This window comes from Bos mutus, chromosome 11 (assembly GCF_027580195.1).
Source record: "Bos mutus isolate GX-2022 chromosome 11, NWIPB_WYAK_1.1, whole genome shotgun sequence".
In the NCBI taxonomy this organism is placed as follows: Eukaryota; Metazoa; Chordata; class Mammalia; order Artiodactyla; family Bovidae; genus Bos; species Bos mutus.
Genome location: NC_091627.1, coordinates 33,271,961 through 33,290,691, shown reverse-complemented (window position 1 = coordinate 33,290,691; position 18,731 = coordinate 33,271,961). Strand labels below are relative to the sequence as shown.

Here is an 18,731-nt window from a genome sequence, read left to right as displayed (position 1 = left end):
CGGGGCTACTCTTTGTTGTGGTATGAGGGCTTCTCACTGAGGTGGCTTCTCTTGTTATGAAGCAAGGGCTCTAGGCACATGGGCTTCAGTAGCTGTGGTGCTATGGCTTAGTTACTCTACAGCATACGGAATCTTCCTGGACCAGGGATTGAACCCATGTCCCCTGCATTAGCAAGTAGATTCTTATCCACTGTACCACCAGGAAAGTCCTAATTGTTCCTTCTTCTGGATGAGAGAATTACTAGCATGTAGTGTTTTGAGGCATCCAAGGAGACCCAAGGCAGGAAACTCAGACTCAGTTTCCTGATTTATGTTCCTGAGGGCAGAGAATCACTGAAAATAGCATTCTTCTTCCCCTCGCCATTGTTTCTTTCATTTCTTCTTCCCTTACTGCTAGTTCCTCAAGATCTATAACCAGAGGCCACAGAAGGAGAAACAGGTTTGTGACTGTAGGCATGGCTGTATTCCCTAAGAGGTGGGACCCAGGATTGCTACGCTGGTTGTTTGTTCTGTTCTGTGTGATGAGTGGTGGATAGATGTCAATCAGGTACTGCAACAGGAGGTAACCTCTGACATTTGATTGTACATTATCATTTACTAGGTATTTCTTCACCTGTTATCCAGCTCACCATTCTTACCAAAGCTGCAAGGTTAGTGAATATTTGCCCCGTTTTACAGATGAGAAAAACAGAACTCCAAGAGCTAATGCCCTAGATTTCTTAGCAAATAGGATGGCAGAGTGTGTGCCAGGATTCATGCTCTCTGATTGACAGGCCTGGTGCTCTTTGTTTCTTTCCACCATGGAACTTGTGAGGTGGCCCTTCGTGTGAGCATTTGGGCTTCCCCCTCTCCCAGGGACCCTAGTGATACTGATGCCCTCCCCACAAGCACACACTTAAGAGCCCTATCCCACTCATCTCAGAGGCCCCCATAAGAACCTCACACAGGCAGAAGCATCTTCAGCAGAACCCCTCCTGTTTCATCTGAAAGAGAAAGAAATGGTGCCCTGAGCTTTCTTGATGATTCCTAAGTTGGCAAAGGTGCAAAGACCAAATGCTGCTTTCCCCCAAGGTACTTTCCTGCCCAAATCCAGGAGAAAACTGTGGCACAAGCACTTGGAATCAGGAGGCTGGTGTTTAAATACTACTATTGCCATTTACTATCTCCATAACCTTAATCTAGTCACCTCACCTGTCTGAGGATGGGATCAGATCCCTTATCTCATGAGGGTCTTGTGATGATTAAATAGGATGATGATAAATGCAAAAAGGACCCAACCCAGCCATAGGCATATGGCAAGTGGCAGCCAGGACTCCTGTCTCTTGCAAAATGTCGTAGGTTAGCTGGCAGTCACAAGGCAGAGCCTGTTTGGCTTCTCTGTAAAATCATACTTGATGGTATCTCCTCAAAGGGTGGCTGGATGCGCCTGGCTGTCTCCTTGCTGGTTTTCCAGACCAGCATTTAATGAGCACTGGGCCTCCCTTCTACTCCTGATTTTACACTTCAGTTGATCCTGAGATGGGAAGAGGGGAGCTTCTGAATATCCCAGGCTGTATCTGCAGGCTGGCCTGGTCCCTGTTGTGATCCTGGCTATTAACTGGGGGAATTTTGCAGGAACTAATAATGCTTGTGGCTGGTGGTTTGTTATCTAAGTGAATACTGAAATACTCCAGTCAGTAATGTTCGGGTAACAAAAGACGTGTTAATATGTCTCTGGTCAGTAAGTTGCTAATTGTCACAGCAGCTGACCTGCCTCTAATACCCTAATCAAAGGCCCTAATCAAATTGGGAAATTATTTGGAAAGTGTGTAGTCAGTATAGGAACAGATACACATGTGCGTGTGTGCTCAGTCGCTTTAGTCGTGTCTGACTCTTTGCAACACCATGGACTGTAGCCCACCAGGCTCCTCTGTCCATGGGATTATCCTGGCAAGAATACTGGAGTGGGTTGCCATTTCCTCCTCCAGGGGATCTTCCTGGGCTAGGGATTGAACCCGCGGCTCCTGCACTGGCAGGCAGATTCTTTTATCACCAGCACCACCTGGAAAGCCTCAACAGATACACGTATCGACTCCTTAATTATGAGTTCTAGACTTAGAAGTCTTCATCTCTGGGCCTCAGTTTCCTCCTCTGTGAAGCACAGGGCATTGGGGTTGATGATTCCCTGAGGTCACCTTAATTATCCCGTGATTTGTTTCCCTCTCACAAGAGTCAGACCATGTCCTTGCAACTCCCTGCCCTGTTTTCCGCCCCCACAGCCTCTGCTGGCCTTTTAGTTACACTGGACATATTCAGAACCAGTAGAACCAAACCCAGCCCTGTCTACAGGCTCCACCCACCTGGACTCTTTTCCCCTGAGAAATCGCAAAGGCAGCATTAACTGGGGCAGCTAAGAGCTCTGGGGAACTTTTCCTGGGAACTGGAAACCCCATATTCTGCTTTGTACCCTTCCAGCCTGAAGTGGGCCCAGGGATTTGAGACATCCTTGTCCCCTGCCCTCCTTAGGTGATAAAGGCAGAGATCTCTGAGGAAAAGAAGGAGATGGTTACTGGTATCCTCAGAGAAATGAGAAAAGAAAAAAAGAAAAAACCACCAGAAAACTGTTTCAAAACAAAGAACCGAAGTCACATATGACATGTCTCAGAGCATGGGGTGATCCAGGCAGCAAAGGACTGAGGCTGGAGAGAAGAGGGAGCTCAGATTCTGCACCTGAATTGGGGCTCACCCCCAGATTTTTGTGCCAGGACCAGCCCCCTTTTCTAGCACAAGACAGGTTCTATCAGGCTGGCTTGACTGACAGTGTAGGCTGGGCCAGTGGACAAGACTTGGCAAGAAACCGATAAGGCACATTCGGCTGTCGTTCAGACCATGTCTGTGCTGGGTCCTGGCAGGTCAGGCAGAGACGGGTAGGAGCAGTGGACGAATGAAATGGGGTGATACGGGCAGTCAGGCATCTTCCAGAAATTCTCTGCCTGGAGCCCAGGCCCTGGCCAGAAGGAGAAACCCTGAAACAGAGTTCCAAGTCCAAGGAGGAAGCCTAACACGAAGTCTGATGAGAAAAAACCAGGACAGAAACCAATCCTGGGAACCATGGCATGGGGGTGGCAGTGGGAGGAGCCTCGGGACTTGGCGGCCCTGGTAGCCTCGACTGATGCTTCAGATTCCAGGCCTGATGGGCAGCATAAAGTCTGCCTGTGTCCAACTTCTTGAGCTGGGTGTGCATAGCCAGAGAACGTGGGGGCTGAATAAACAAAGAATTGTTTTGAGTCAGGTCCATCTCCTCACTTTAAAATCACCAAAACACAAAAAAGCAAGCATAAAAGAGCATGTTGGAAAAGGAGAGAGCAAACCTTTGCAAGCCTACCACAGAGGTACAGAGAATATAAATAGGAGACTCAATTTTATATCTATTATTAAGCCAAATTTAAAAGCATGATAATACTTCATGACTATGAATAAAAGTGGTTCCATTATTTATTGCTGGCAGTGGTTTTAAGTGGTAAAACTGTTAGAAAGGTAACTGGACAGTATGTTCTAAGATATACAAAATGTTTATAACTTTTTGTCCACTTCTGTAATTTCCTTGTAAGAAAATCATCTAAAAGATAAAGAATTGGGAATTTTCTGGCAGTCCAGTGGTTAGGACTCCACTCTCTCACTGCTGTGACCCAGGTTCAACCCCTGGTCCGGGAACTAAAAGCCGATAAGCCGAGCAGCATGTCCAAAAAAATTATATGCATAAGAGTGTTTATTGTAAATATTAACTAGCCAAACAAAATTTCTTATAATGGGGTTTATATTATAAATTATCCACTCTAAATATTATGACTCCTCTGTCCATGGAATTCTCTAGGCAAAAATACTGGAGTAGGTAGCCATTCCCTTTTTCAGGGGATCTTTCTGACGCAGGTATTGAACCCGGATCTCCTGCATTGCAGGCAAATTCTTTACTGTCTGAGCCACCAGGGAAGCTCAAATATTATGCAATCATTAAAGTAACAGAAAATTCTTTTGTTTTTAAATTTTTGTTGGAGCATAGTTGATTTACAATGTTGTGTTAGTTCAGGAAATTCTTGAGCTATTTGATAGTGTGGAAATAGCAGGATATAAACTTATATTTCGGAGAAGGAAATGGCAACCCACTCCGGTATTCTTGCCTGGAGAAGCCCAGAGACAGAAGAGCATGGTGGGCTGCTGTCTGTGGGGTCACACAGAGTTGGACACGACTGAAACGACTTAGCAGCAGCAGCAGCAAACTTATATTTATTCTATGTCTATAGATATGAAAAATGATGTGTGCATATGGAAAAATCTGGGGTAAAAAGCTAATATGTATGATGAAGAATATGTGAATTTTTTTTCCAGTTTGTTTTATTTCTGTGCTTATTTTGACATTAGTGAAATTTTTTTTCTGAAAGCAGAGAAAGTCAATAAAAGGTTAAAAATATGTCCCCATAATCCCTTGATGAACTGTGAGTTATTCAATCTAGTACTCCTGAGATATCACATTGCATAAAATTATTACCTTTGTAAAGAAGAACTTCCCTTTTGTCCTGAAAATTCAAGCTCTTATTCTCCCTACCAGACGTTGATTAGAACAGTCTAGATCTTTGCTTTTCACATCTTTTGATGGTATAGTTTCCAGGTCCATTCTCTTAGCCTTTCTCTGTCTTTGCCAACTAAAGAGTCCTATTTTTTCTTTTTTAAGCCCTTGCGTGGTTTTAGCTGCCCTTTTCTGAATCCTCTCTCTCCTTCAGGTCCCCAGAGATGCAGTAAGAGAACTATACACAGTACTCCAGATTCAGCTGCATCATGGTTTTATATTAGGGTAGAATGATTTTTGTTTTGTTTCCAAAAAAGCCTTGGTGATGGTACCTGGCCAGATACTATGGGCTTTTTTAGCTGTGGCAGCATATTAAGCCATTGTATTCTGGGAACCATAGAGAACTACTCCTCGCTTTTCCTCTTTTTGTGGTTTATAACTGACTGCTCACAGCTATCATTTAATGAAGATTTAGGATTACTTTTTTCCCCAATGTAAAACTAATTGAAGCATTTTTTGGTCCGTTCACATGGCCTAGAAATTCTCCTGCTCTTTCCCACCTGCAGGGATTTGGGGGCATCTGTGAAGTTGGAATTTCACGCTGTGCACCCTTTCTTGCGATTTCTGACATTTGAACATTTTTCCATCTGGAGAGATGTCTGTTTGTTTCCTTCCCCTCCTTCCCCTCCCCTTTCTCTGTTCCCTCTCCCCCTCCGCCACGGAGCTGATGTAGGACTGCGCCAGGAGCATTTTAACCTCTTAAGTTCTGGCCATTGGCTTCCTCGTGGACTGGAATAATCTATTCTGTCCCTGAGGGAACTCTTGTAGAGTAGTCAGACATGAGTCCTCTTGCTGGAAAATGCTGCTTTTCTTTTAGCAGGTTCTGCTTCCTAAAACACTGCACAGCGTCTGTGGTAGGAAGAGCCTGGGCTTGGGAATCAAGCAGACTTGGGTCTGGAGTCTCCGTTTATATGCAACAGCCATGGTGTGACCTTGGATGGATTACTTAACCTCCCTGAGCTTTCATCAGAAAAATGATGGTGCTTATAGTTTGTCCTTAAAGCATGTCACACAAGTTACTGGAGGGGGTCTCAGATGCTGATTCACTAGGCCTGTGGAGGGCCGGAGATTCTGCATTTCTAACAAGTTCTCAGATAATGCTGGTTCTGGGGACTGTAGAAAGCAGTGATTCTCCAATTTGATTGCACCCCCAAATCCCCTGGGAACCTTTAAAATCCACCGATGCCTGGACCTCACCACCTCCCTGCTGTTGCTGCTAAGTCGCTTCAGTCGTGTCCGACCCTGTACGACCCCATAGACGGCAGCCCACCAGGCTCCCCCGTCCCTGGGATTCTCCAGGCAACAACACTGGAGTGGGTTGCCATTTCCTTCTCCAATGCATGAAAGTGAAAAGTGAAAGCGAAGACACTCAGTTGTGTCCGACTCTTAGTGACCCCATGGACTGCAGCCTACCAGGTTCCTCCATCCACGTGGTTTTCCAGGCAAGAGTACTGAAGTGGGGTGCCATTGCCTTCTCCCCACCACCTCCCTACCCACCTCCATTTCCAGTTTAACTGGTGGTAGGGTATAGTCTGGGATTTCCCTGGTGGCTCAGACTGTAAAGAAACTGCCTGCAATGCAGGAGACCCAGGTTTGATCGCTGAGTTGGGAAGACCCCCTGAAGTAGGACATGGCAACTCACTCCAGTATTCTTGCCTGGAAAATTCCGTGGACAGAAGAGCCTGGAGGGCTACAGTCCACAGGGTCACAAAGAGTTAGTTGGATACGAATGAGCGACTAACACTTTCAGGGTGTAGTCTGGGCATTGAGCCTTTTAAAAGCTCCCCAGGTGATTCTAATGTACACCAAAATCTTGAGATCCATTATTTAAAGGGTTATGAGCAGAAATAAGTGTGAGACCCCTGGCACATAGCAGGTGCAGAGAAAAGAATTGTTTTCTTCTTCTTGATTCCTTGCCCTCTGCTTCTCTCTCCACCCTCATCCCCAGTCTTTAAATCAGGTAGTAAAAAGCAGGGCATCAGCTGTGGCCCTGTGCCTTCCTCACTCAAATCTTCTCTAGAGCATCTGGTTTGGGAGAAGCCCCACCTCTGACCCCCTCCAAAAGCCACCTTCAACTCCTGTCCTGCTCTGTCGTCCATGATGTATGGGACACAGGGACCCCCCTGCTCCCCTATTCTGCCAGCACTCACTGCTTTGAGAGCCCTCAATTGGTCAGCAACTTCCACTGGAAAGAATTCCAGTGGGGAGGCAGCCAGTTTCTTTTGGTGGCTCAAGGTGATTTCAACCTTCCAGGAGGCCTGGGATGAAATCAGAGAACAATTGGGCAGCACCCTCAGACTAGCAACAGTGAAAATGTATTTTATGTAGTCACAACTGGCACAGTTTATCTGTGGCTGTTATTCTTTAAGCTTCAGATTCAATAAGCACCTACACAATGTCTGTGCCAAGCACCAGGTGAGGGGCTGTGCATAGCATAGGGCTCAGTGGGGAGACTGGTTCACCTCTTTGTTAACCAGCTGCATGACCTAAGGCCAGTTGCTCTTAGCTTCCTTCCTTGTTGATTGAGGTCTCTCTGGGGGTAAAGTTTGAGGCACCTGGCCAGTAACGCTCAGCGGATGTCTGCTGGCTATCTTTCTCAGAGCAGGGGTGGCCCCAGGGTTACAGATGTGAGAGATGAAGGGTAATTGGGCTGAGACCTTGCAGTGAGTGGGTGGAGCTCAAGTCTTTCTGGCCCTCTCCAAACGCCTGCTGCTTCTGGGGCCCCAAATGCCCTTCAGTGCTGTGGAGTCTTCTCCCTGTCTTCTGTTTTTCAGCTGAAGAGCAGACCCTTTCCTGCTGCCTGAATGAGAGCCCCCTTCCTGAGTCAGGAGCCAGTTAGCTAAAGGGCCAGGCTGCTCAGGAATTGTATCCTGCATCTCCCTGCCTCCTGAACACCAGCTGGTCCTGGTTGCCAGGATTAGATCGCCGCCTGCATTCCCTTCCCGAGGCATGGTGAACCAGCCTTCCCTCCGTATCCAAAGCAAACAGATCAGGTGCCCTGTATTCTCTGAGGGCTTCCCTGCCTTGTCTCACCTAATGGTCTTGCTAACAATGGGAGCCTTGTGCTGGGGCCCACAAAGCTAGAGGGGAAAACTTCCTTCTTGGTGAGGGTCATGAGCCCCCATCTGGGACATATCTTCTTTTCCCGCCCTGAAGGGCAGGGAAGCCAAACCTCTCAAGCTGCAGCTGCTCTGGCCCTTTGAAAACCCATCTCTTCACCCCTCTGTGTCCCCAGGCCATGGAGAGCAAGCTGCTCATCGGGGGCAGGAACATCATGGATCACACCAACGAGCAGCAGAAGATGCTCGAACTAAAGAGGCAGGAGATTGCCGAGCAGGTGGGGCTGGGGGTTGCATGGCCTTGAGGTCAGGTCTGGGGGGCTGAGGGCAGTGAGTCTTCTTGAACTCAGGGTCCCTGGAATTACAGTGCTGAGAACCTAACGCTCTGCATCCCATGGGTCCACCCGCCCAGGTGCTGGCTCTCCATGATGTCAGCCTCTACAGGGCACCCAGTCCTAATTCCCAAACCTTCCACAAAGGTGTGAGTTCTTCACCAACTGTAGGGCTGTTTCTGAAAGCATCAAGAACCACAGTTTGTTGGTCTTGCCCATCAGCTGTGATAGTACACAGGAGAGGCTGAGACAGCTGAAAAGCCAGTACCTGGGCATCAGTGGATGTGGTCGACACCCCTGGAAGCCCCAGTGGTTAGGGGCGGGGTCTCCTTCCACGTGGGGCAGTGCCTGCAAAAGCACGGCCCTGTGAGCTGAGAAGAAGTTTCAGAGAGGCCTCCACTGAGGATGGGGTGGGAGTGATGGACCTGGGCTGTGAGAAACTCTCTGTGTCCTCCTGGCTCCTGTGGCCACGACGGAGCCAGGTTCCATGACAGGCAGAGCTCCCTTGGGTCTTGCCAGTATGTACTGCTCCTCTGAGCCCTGTCCCCTGCCCTGGCCTAGAAACGCCGTGAGCGGGAAATGCAGCAAGAGATGATGCTCCGGGATGAGGAGACCATGGAGCTCCGGGGCACCTACACGTCCCTGCAGCAAGAGGTGGAGGTCAAAACCAAGAAACTCAAGAAGGTAAGTTGCCACAGCAGGACCCCGGGTCCAGGTGTGTGAGGGCCTGGCAGTCACCTGCCCAAGGAGGGTTGTGCTTTAGCGACCCCTCCCCACTTTGCTTGAACTGCTGACCCCTTGAGTTACGTTGCCTGGGTGCTGGGGTGAGGAGCCGGGGGATGCGGGGGTCTGGGTGGAATAGAACCTTTTCTCTTGCTTCAGGAGGGGCCTGAGAGGCTGGGAATGCCTTCACTTCCGCTCTGCAGGGTGGCTGCCCTCGTGGTCCTGGGTCACTTGCCCCTTCCCTGTGGTGTCACCAGTGAGTCACCGTTTGGATAGTCAGGCACTGAGCAGGCCAGGGGAGTGGAGACTTGAGCCCGGGAGAGCTCAGAGAGGAAGCACAAGGCACTCCAGAGATGAGAGTATTGGCCATCAGGACCCTGTGAGGTCCATGGCCAGGGAATGGCATGCGCATGAGCTGAGGGCCTAGGGCAGGAAGCCGCAGATTCCAGCCTGGATTCTGGAAGAGCCTGGAAAGCCCTTAGATTGCTGAGGTGGCTGCCCCAGAGCAGGCCCGGCAGAGGTCCAGCTCCAGCGGCAGTTTCCAGTTTCCACACCTCGCGGTGTGTTAGGAGTGGGATAGACGGTGGGGTTGGGGTGCCCTCCCCACACCCCTCCTTTTAAGAGTCACTGGAGAGGCTGGAGTGGGATGGGCCACCTTCCAAACTGGCTGAGGCTCCCCTGAGCCCTGGACCAGTAGTCCTGATACTCGGGTCCTGATTCAGGCTCTTCTGCACCTTGTATGTGACCTTGAGCAAACCTGTTCCTGAGTTTCCTATCTATAAAAAGAGGGTGTTGGACCAGAAGGTTCCCCAGGTCCCATCAAACTTGAGCATTGCACAATGTGGACAGCAGCTGAGAGTGAGCGGTGTAGGAGGGATGGGGCAGCTCTTAAAATAACCCGATCCGATGGATGGAGGGACATTCACACGGGGACCCTGGCCTCATCCTGCACTGAGCTGGTGGACCCTGAGCCTGCAGGCTGGGGGAGTCGAGCCTCATTGGGTGCCACTCCTTACCACCTCTGAGTTGCACCTTCCCCCGCCAGCTCTACGCCAAGCTGCAGGCGGTGAAGGCGGAGATCCAGGACCAGCACGACGAGTACATCCGCGTGCGGCAGGACCTGGAGGAGGCGCAGAATGAGCAGACCCGGGAACTCAAGCTCAAGTAGGGCCCCTTCTCTTCCCAGCTGGGGCCCGCACAGCCATCTCTCAGGCTCCGGGTCTCTCCCTGACAGGCTCCTCTCTTTCCTGAAGGCTTCAGTTCTGTCTCCTCACCCCTGTCCGTGACCCATAGGAATGGATGGGGGAGGGACCCATTGGAGTATCTTCTACCTCCTGTTTTCTCCTTTCTGTCCTCTGCCTGCATTAGATGAACCTTGTAAAGTCATGCTGGGTGTTGCCCAGAGGTAACTCCTAAGGCCCTGAGTCTATAATCTTTGCATGAGAAGCAGTGATTTCCAGGCTCTGTTGTTACTCTAGGGACCCCCTCCCCCCGACTTTTTGGTTTTTCCATTTTCTCTGTTCCCTCTGCCTCTTTGTGTCTTGCTGCTTCTCTTTCAACCTTCACCTACACTGCGTGGTCTCACTGCCCACACCCCCATCTCTACCTCATTCCTGCTCCCAGATACCTGATCATCGAGAACTTCATCCCCCCAGAGGAGAAGAACAAGATCATGAACCGGCTTTTCCTAGACTGCGAAGAGGAGCAGTGGAAGTTCCAACCCCTTGTTCCTAGTGGAGCGTGAGTCTCTCATCCTGCTGTCTGGGCCTAGGGACTCTCAAGCTCGCCCCTGGTTGGGGGTGGCCAGGCGCTTGGGGGAGATGGAGGATGGGTTTTTTCAGGACCAAATACAGGGATCTCCGTGAAGGAAGGAACGTCAAATACAGTGTCTCGGCCCAAAAAATACTAGCTGGCTAACATTTGGCCAGTCTGGTGAATATTCGTTTGTCAGATGCCCAAAACAGCATCGATAGATACTATTGCCAAGCACTCACTGTGTGTCGGACACTGTGGGAGACTCTGCAGACAGAAGGTCAATAAGACACAGTCAGAGCTCACAGTCCAGTGGGGAGTACAGAAAAGGAACCAGATCAAGAAATGATAGACAGGTGAGGTCTTTGTAGCCTTACTCAGCTGGGTGATTCAGCATTTCCACCTGTTTCCACATCCTAGCTCTTAGTTTGCATCCATTGGCTGGGTGTGCAGCTCCCTCTGCTGGTGGCCCTGAAGAACAAGACTGGACAGGCACACCCATCAGAGTGACTGCCTCACCCAGCTGAACCACTGTCCCTTCGTTGAAAATCTGTATACAGGGGTGCTCGGGAGGCTGGATACCAGTGCACTTCCCTGGCGATTCTTTATCTATCCTAGGAATATTAATACCAAGTTAGGGCAAAAGTCTCTCCAGAGCTGGAGTGGGAAGCTAATTTTAGGGATCCATAACTCCTCACTGGAGCATCAGATTGCCTACTTGATTTGCCTGCTTTCTGAAGGGCTGATCCTGCCCAAGTCCTGCAGTCAGTATCTTGCTTACTGTTGAATTATTGCATCTCCTAGCCTAGTAAGGCAAAGAGAAAGATTCAGTGTTTTCTTTGTCATTGAGAAGCCTAAAAATTTGGCTCATTCCTCAAAAGCTGCTTGCTTTAGCTTACTCTGCAGTGTTTTCATTTCCATGACTCTTTGGGAAGAACAAATCTTGACATACATACCCCATGTGTAAGTTGGTAAGCAGCCAGTTCACGAGTAAAGGACTTTCCAATGGTGTCAGTTTGGGTTTAAAATCCACCTTTCCAATCTAAGTGGAGACCTGCAGTAGTATATCATTTATTGCAGATGTTCTCCACCCTGGCTGCATCTAGAATCACCTCTGAGCTGGGCTCCAGAGAATCTGATTTAAGAGGTCTTATGGGTGGATCCCAGGACTTTTTTTAAAAAAATTGTTTTTTCAAAGCCTCCAGCTGATTCTACTGGGAAGCTAGGTTCAGAAACTACTGTTTCATTGCCATCTACCGGAGGAAGATGCTGGTGAAGCTTCTGCTTTGTAACGTTATTTTGTACTTACAAAATTCTTGAGCTGAAAGTTTGTAGGTAAAGGAATTTCTTTACATTAGACAGAGATGGATGAGAGAAGCTCTGAAAAGGTATGTTGGTTTTTTTTTTTTTTCCCTTACTGGCTAACTTTATTTAAACATTTTTTTTTATTGGGGTATAGTTGATTTATATTTGAATTTTTAATTTTGAAAATCAAGAATAATACAAAGAATTCCCGTGTGCCTTTCACCAAAACTCCCCAGTTGTTAGCATCTTGCCACATCTTGCTTGATTAATCCCCTGCCCCCAACAATTTGAGATTAAGTTGCAGGCAGTCAACCCTTTACCCATATTTCCTAAGAACGAGGACATTCTCTTACATAACCACAGTACAGTGATCAGATTCAGGAAATTCTGTATTGACACCAGACGAATACACAACAAACAATATTCAATTTTAGCCAGTTAGCTCAATAATATCCAATAAGGCAATTCTTCCCCACCCGCACCAGCCCACCTGTGATGGTGCATTGCATTTAATAGTCATGCTTCTTCCTTTAATCTGGAACTGAAAAGGGATCTTGATTTGAGTTTTGAAAATTTCATGCTTCAGAGGAGTTTATTCGTTTCTCAAAACATTGTCCCTGCAATTTTTACTTGACTGCATAAGCACACAATCCAGAGTTCAAAGCATAGTGGTACTTTGCCTGAAGCTAAAATACACTTTCTGCTTAATGTTTCTAAATTTCCATTCTTTATTCTATTTTTTTTAAGTTTACTTTCTTCCTTTTACTCAAATAACTTTAATATTTGTAAAAACTTTAAAAATAACTTCCCTTTTTGCAAAAATAAAGTGGTATGCATACATTGGAAATCCATCAGATCAGATCAGTCGCTCAGTCGTGTCCGACTCTTTGCGACCCCATGAATCACAGCACGCCAGGCCTCCCTGTCCATCACCACCTCCCAGAGTTCACTCAGACTCACGTCCATCGAGTCAGTGCTGCCATCCAGCCATCTCATCCTCTGTCGTCCCCTTCTCCTCTTGCCCCCAATCCCTCCCAGCATCAGAGTCTTTTCCAATGAGTCAACTCTTCGCATGAGGTGGCCAAAGTACTGGAGTTTCAGCTTTAGCATCATTCCTTCCAAAGAAATCCTAGGGCTGATCTCCTTCAGAATGGACTGGTTGGATCTCCTTGCAGTCCAAGGGACTCTCAAGAGTCTTGTCCAACACCACACTTCAAAAGCATCAATTCTTCGGCGCTCAGCCTTCTTCAGAGTCCAACTCTCACATCCATACATGACCACAGGAAAAACCATAGCCTTGACTAGACGAACCTTTGTTGGCAAAGTAATGTCTCTGCTCTTGAATATGCTATCTAGGTTGGTCATAACTTTCCTTCCAAGGAGTAAGCGCCTTTTAATTTCATGGCTGCAGTCACCATCTACAGTGATTTTGGAGCCCCCCAAAATAAAGTCTGACACTGTTTCCACTGTTTCCCCATCTATTTCCCATGAAGTGATGGGACCGGATGCCATGATCTTCGTTTTCTGAATGTTGAGCTTGAAGCCAACTTTTTCACTCTCCACTTTCACTTTCATCAAGAGGCTTTTTAGTTCCTCTTCACTTTCTGCCATAAGGGTGGTGTCATCTGCATATCTGAGGTTATTGATATTTCTCCCAGCAATCTTGATTCCAGCTTGGGTTTCTTTCAGTCCAGCGTTTCTCATGATGTATTCTGCATATAACTTAAATAAACAGGGTGACAATATATAGCTTTGACGAACTCCTTTTCCTATTTGGAACCAGTGTGTTGTTCCATGTCCAGTTCTAACTGTTGCTTCCTGACCTGCATACAAATTTCTCAAGAGGTAGATCAGGTGGTCTGGTATTCCCATCTCTTTCAGAATTTTCCACAGTTTATTGTGATTCACACAGTCAAAGGCTTTGGCATAGCCAATAAAGCAGAAATAGATGTTTTTCTGGAACTCTCTTGCTTTTTCCATGATCCAGCAGATGTTGGCAATTTGGTTTCTGGTTCCTTTGCCTTTTCTAAAACCAGCTTGAACATCAGGAAGTTCACGGTTCACATATTGCTGAAGCCTGGCTTGGAGAATTTTGAGCATTACTTTACTAGCGTGTGAGATGAGTGCAACTGTGCGGTAGTTTGAGCATTCTTTGGCATTGCCTTTCTTTGGGATTGGAATGAAAACTGACCTTTTCCAGTCCTGTGGCCACTGCTGAGTTTTCCAAATTTGCTGGCATATTGAGTGCAGCACTTTCACAGCATCATCTTTCAGGATTTGGAATAGCTCAACTGGAATTCCATCACCTCCACTAGCTTTGTTTGTAGTGATGCTTTCTAAGGTCCACTTGACTTCACATTCCAGGATGTCTGGCTCTAGGTCAGTGATCACACCATCATGATTATCTGGGTCGTGAAGGTCTTTTTTGTACAGTTCTTCTGTGTATTCTTGCCATCTCTTCTTAATATCTTCTGCTTCTGTTAGGTCCATACCATTTCTGTCCTTTATCGAGCCCATCTTTGCATGAAATGTTCCTTTGGTATCTCTGATTTTCTTGAAGAGATCTCTAGTCTTTCCCATTCTGTTGTTTTCCTCTATTTCTTTGCATTGATCACTGAAGAAGGCTTTCTTATCTCTTCTTGCTATTCTTTGGAACTCTGCATTCAGATGTTTATATCTTTCCTTTTCTCCTTTGCTTTTCGCTTCTCTTCTTTTCACAGCTATTTGTAAGGCCTCCCCAGACAGCCATTTTGCTTTTTTGCATTTCTTTTCCATGGGAATGGTCTTGATCCCTGTCTCCTGTACAATGTCACGAACCTCATTCCATAGTTCATCAGGCACTCTATCTATCAGATCTAGGCCCTTAAATCTATTTCTCACTTCCACTGTATAATCATAAGGGATTTGATTTAGGTCATACCTGAATGGTCTAGTGGTTTTCCCTACTTTCTTCAATTTAAGTCTGAATTTGGCAAGAAGGAGTTCATGGTCTGAGCCCCAGTCAGCTCCTGGTCTTGTTTTTGCTGACTGTATAGAGCTTCTCCATCTTTGGCTGCAAAGAATATAATCAATCTGATTTCGGTGTTGACCATCTGGTGATGTCCTTGTATAGAGTCTTCTCTTGTGTTGTTGAAAAACCATACACAGACTTAAAAAAATTAAAACAGCTATCTTAAAATAGCACATGTTAAATAATATTTAGAGTAGATACCAGTAACAGCTTGTAAAATAGAAGAAGTCCTCTACTTGGTATCTTTGCTTACTGTTGATTTATTCCCTCTCCTGCCTAGTAAGGCACCTGGAGAAGGACATGGCAACCCACTCCAATATTCTTGCCTGGAGAATCCCAGGGATGGAGGAGCCTGGTTGGCTGCTGTCTGTGGGGTCGCACAGAGTCGGACACGACTGAAGTGACTTAGCAGCAGGAGCAGCAGCCTAGTAAGGCAAAGAGATAAAGATTCAGTGTTTTCTTTGTCATTGGGAAGCCTAAAAATTTGGCTCATTCCTCAAAAGCTGCTTGCTTTAGCTTATTCTGTAGTGTTTTCATTTCCATAACTTTTTTGGAAGAACCACTGTACATACCCTGTTAGCTTAAATCTGCATAGAGTTGTTCACCAGCCCGCATTTGTATGTCTCCATTAGCAGCTTTCTGACTGGATCCCAAATGGACTGTGTTTCCATAAAATTTTATATTAAAATTGTAAACATATAAATACTTTCACAAGCTTTTTCAAAGTTACAGTTAAGTATATTCACAACCATGCTATTTCATACAGAATCTGTATGTACCTCTTCGGAATGCAGAGTATATATTTTGTGTAGAAAATAATCTGGGTAAGGGTAAAAAGTATTAAGGCAATTGTGACATCCCAGTGTTCTCCACTGTACTTAAATACGGTTGATATAAACAGGTATTATAGATTTCTTTAAGAAAAAATTCCAATAAATAAATTACTTCAAAAAGACTTATTAATAAATACCAGGTAGTCAACTACATGCTATTCTGAATTACTGCTCCAAATTATTTTCTTTTTTAATGTCACCTGTCCATTGTCTGATAACTGCAATAAATAATATTTATCTCAGAGCTTTTAAAAAATCACAAAAATACAACAGAGAAGTAGTAACAGATCTAGGAAGATTTTTATGAAAGCAATTTTTTTCCATAGCAGTTGGTGGTTAAAGTAAAAACACTTTCCTCCTAATTGGAATTCCCAAGTGAGATAATGACTCAGCACAGAGCGCCCCAGGGTAGCATCCTGGTGTCAGAGTCGTTGGCCTGGATCTGTGCCCCAAGCCCCTCCTTTCACAGCCAGAGAGGGGAGGGCCTTGGATGCAGCTTCCCCCGTTTCGGGGAGCTCTGGGGCCTGAGACTGTGGAACAAGCTGCCTCTCTGGGAGGACTGGGTCCCACTGTTTGCAGTATAACTTGATCAGGGCCGAGAACCTCTTCTGTCCCAAAACACTTAACTAATGAAGGCATTGTCCCGATTGCTCAATTCACCTGTGGAGTATTCCGCTTCACTTTGGCCTGTGGCGTTCTGGGGATGAGACACTGAAGGCTGCTCAAAATGAGAGGACGAAAGCATTGTTGCAAAGAAATTACCTAAAGTCACGCTGTCCCTCTAGAAAGCTTTTGCTGGAAAAAACCTTTCCTCTCCTCCTTTAGCTGCAGGCATCTAGCCCCACACTCTTCCCTGCGCTTCTTTCTAAAACAAGGAGTTATTGTTGGGGAGCTCTTGAAACACAGTCATATCAACTTATTTTGGAAGTCTGTCCCTTTTTCTTTTTTCTCCACTGTCTCTCGCTGATATACAATAATTTCAGGTGAGGTCTGTTCCACAATCGCAAATAATTTTGGGTATTTTGAAAAGAAAATTATTTTGGTTACTTTGAAAAGAAAATCTTGGCAGCCACCTTCAACCATCACAGTTTTACAAGTAGAACCTTTTATGTTTGGCTTCTCATAATGGACTTTGTTTTTAATTGCATTTATACACAACTGTCTTCTAAGGGTTGTATACTTGGCAGTGTCTATAGCCCATGGTTTGCAGTTCAAAAATTCTATTTGTAACTTTAGCCCTTTGCTGTTTGCATTCCTGGCCGCTCTAGATTCTTTTCAGAGTGTCATGGTGCAGTAGAAAGAGACTGGATTTGGGATGTAGAACATTCGGAATTCTGGTCCCTGCTCTGCCTTGAGAAGGTTTCTTAACTTCTCTGAACTCAAGTTTCTTCACCTCCAAAGTCAGGATGATGAAACAAAAATCCCTGCAGGACTGTCAAGATTGAAATGAAATAATGCACGTGTGTCTGTGTGTGTTGGGGAGGTGGGGGGCTGTTCTAGGCCACTACCTCGCACAGAGGAGATGGTCCATAAATGGTTGCTGTCATACCAGGAGGCCAACATGATGATTTGGGGACTCCAGAGAAACCAGTTTGTCACCATCTCTTACAAGTGCCATAGAAGGGCAGTTTGATTTGTTGCTTTTGTTTTAGATTTTGATTTTTAAATCAGGCTGCCTCCAAGTTTAGAGAGAGCATTCCTTGCTCTAAACAGAATAAGGATAGAAGGTTAAGCTGGTTTTGTTACAGAGGCAAAGTTTACCTCAGTCAGAACATTCTCTGGTTGAGTCCCTAGATTTGTTCCCAGGCCTGTGAAAACTGAAAAAGAATCTGAAAAAAGAAGTTTTTGCCTTCCCAGGCAGGCGGTGAGCCATGCAGAGGGGCCGTGGGAAGGGGGCACGGGTAGTTTAGATGTGCTAAGGGACGCTGCAAGGTGGACAGCTGACCTACAGGGAAGGGGGTACCTGATCGATCATGGAGAAAAGTCAGATTTGCTGTGGTGGGTGCTTGTAAAGGATGGATGTGCAAGGAGAAAACATACCCTGTGATGTTGACTGCTGGTTTTCAGAACAGAAGAAAGGTATGGTGAGCAGACAGCTGGCAATGAGATTGGGATCAGCCTCTGAGATGGGACTGATATTTTTAATATTAAGGGGAGAATATATATAATCTTGTGATAGAAGCTATGTGGAGAGAGGGTCCTAAGAGAACTCTGAGGATCTACTAAGCACAGGATAACTGCTGTGGCTTTCTTTCGGGAGGGGTGGATACTCCAGAGCCAGGCCTCCATTCTGGGCTGTCAGCCACAACCTGCTTACTACAGAAGGATCAATCATGGAAAGTAGGCCTGGGGCAGAGAGAGAAGAGATGGGAAGTTTGGTGTCCCAATTACAGACTCCCCTCCCCCACCCTCTTCTTCCCTCCTGCCGCCCAGAATAGCCCTGGCATCTTTATTGGGTCAGGCTGCCAATTCACACTGATCCACGGCTCTGCTCGTCCAGCCCTGTTCACTTGTCCCGTTCCCAGAGCCTGCAGCCTTCGAGGCACGCCGAGGCCCAGACAGTTGTGTGTGCGCTCCTGAAAGACAGAGTGGTGTCCTAAAAGGAGCATTTGGGAAGGTTCCGTTCCCAGTCTCTTTCTAGTTGTATGACTTTGGGCGCACAAGGCATTTCACTTTTCTGAGCCTCAGTCTCCTTGTCTGTCCCATCTGAACCTCAGGAGGTTGTTGTAAAGTTTGAATGAGATGCACCTTATAAATGATAAGCTATTATTTTACTGATTTTCCTGCTCCTCTCCGCCAAAAGCCGCCTCCCCACCTCTCAGAGGGTCCGCAGCAGCAGAGCAAGCTGGGGCTTCTACAGCCTCCTCCTTCCTTCCTTTTCATCTGTGAAGAGGGGTTGATGGGAACCCCAAGTGGAGTCCAGCATTCTTGTAGATAAAACCTGAGACTATGGTTCTTCACTATTGCTGTGCAGAAGGCTGGCATTGTTCTGCCAGGGCCTGCACGGTTTGTTCTCCTAGTCAAGGACAGAATGTCCTATCTCTGAGTTACTCAGCCTGTTTCTTCTCTTCTGTCTGCCTTTTGGCTTTTTGCGTTGCTCGTTCGTATCCCTGT

General features: G+C 46.6%; 1 protein-coding gene across 1 annotated transcript in view; it reads left to right on the top strand.

The window, feature by feature from the left end:
- KIF3C (kinesin family member 3C) overlaps positions 1 to 18,731 on the top strand; it is a 36,275-nt gene that overhangs the window by 10,930 nt on the left and 6,614 nt on the right. Inside the window, exons 2-5 of the mRNA XM_005895689.3 lie at positions 7,839 to 7,940; positions 8,556 to 8,678; positions 9,763 to 9,881; positions 10,341 to 10,457. Of these exons, the coding sequence (XP_005895751.2) occupies positions 7,839 to 7,940; positions 8,556 to 8,678; positions 9,763 to 9,881; positions 10,341 to 10,457 (461 nt within the window). The remainder of the gene's footprint in view (positions 1 to 7,838; positions 7,941 to 8,555; positions 8,679 to 9,762; positions 9,882 to 10,340; positions 10,458 to 18,731) is intronic.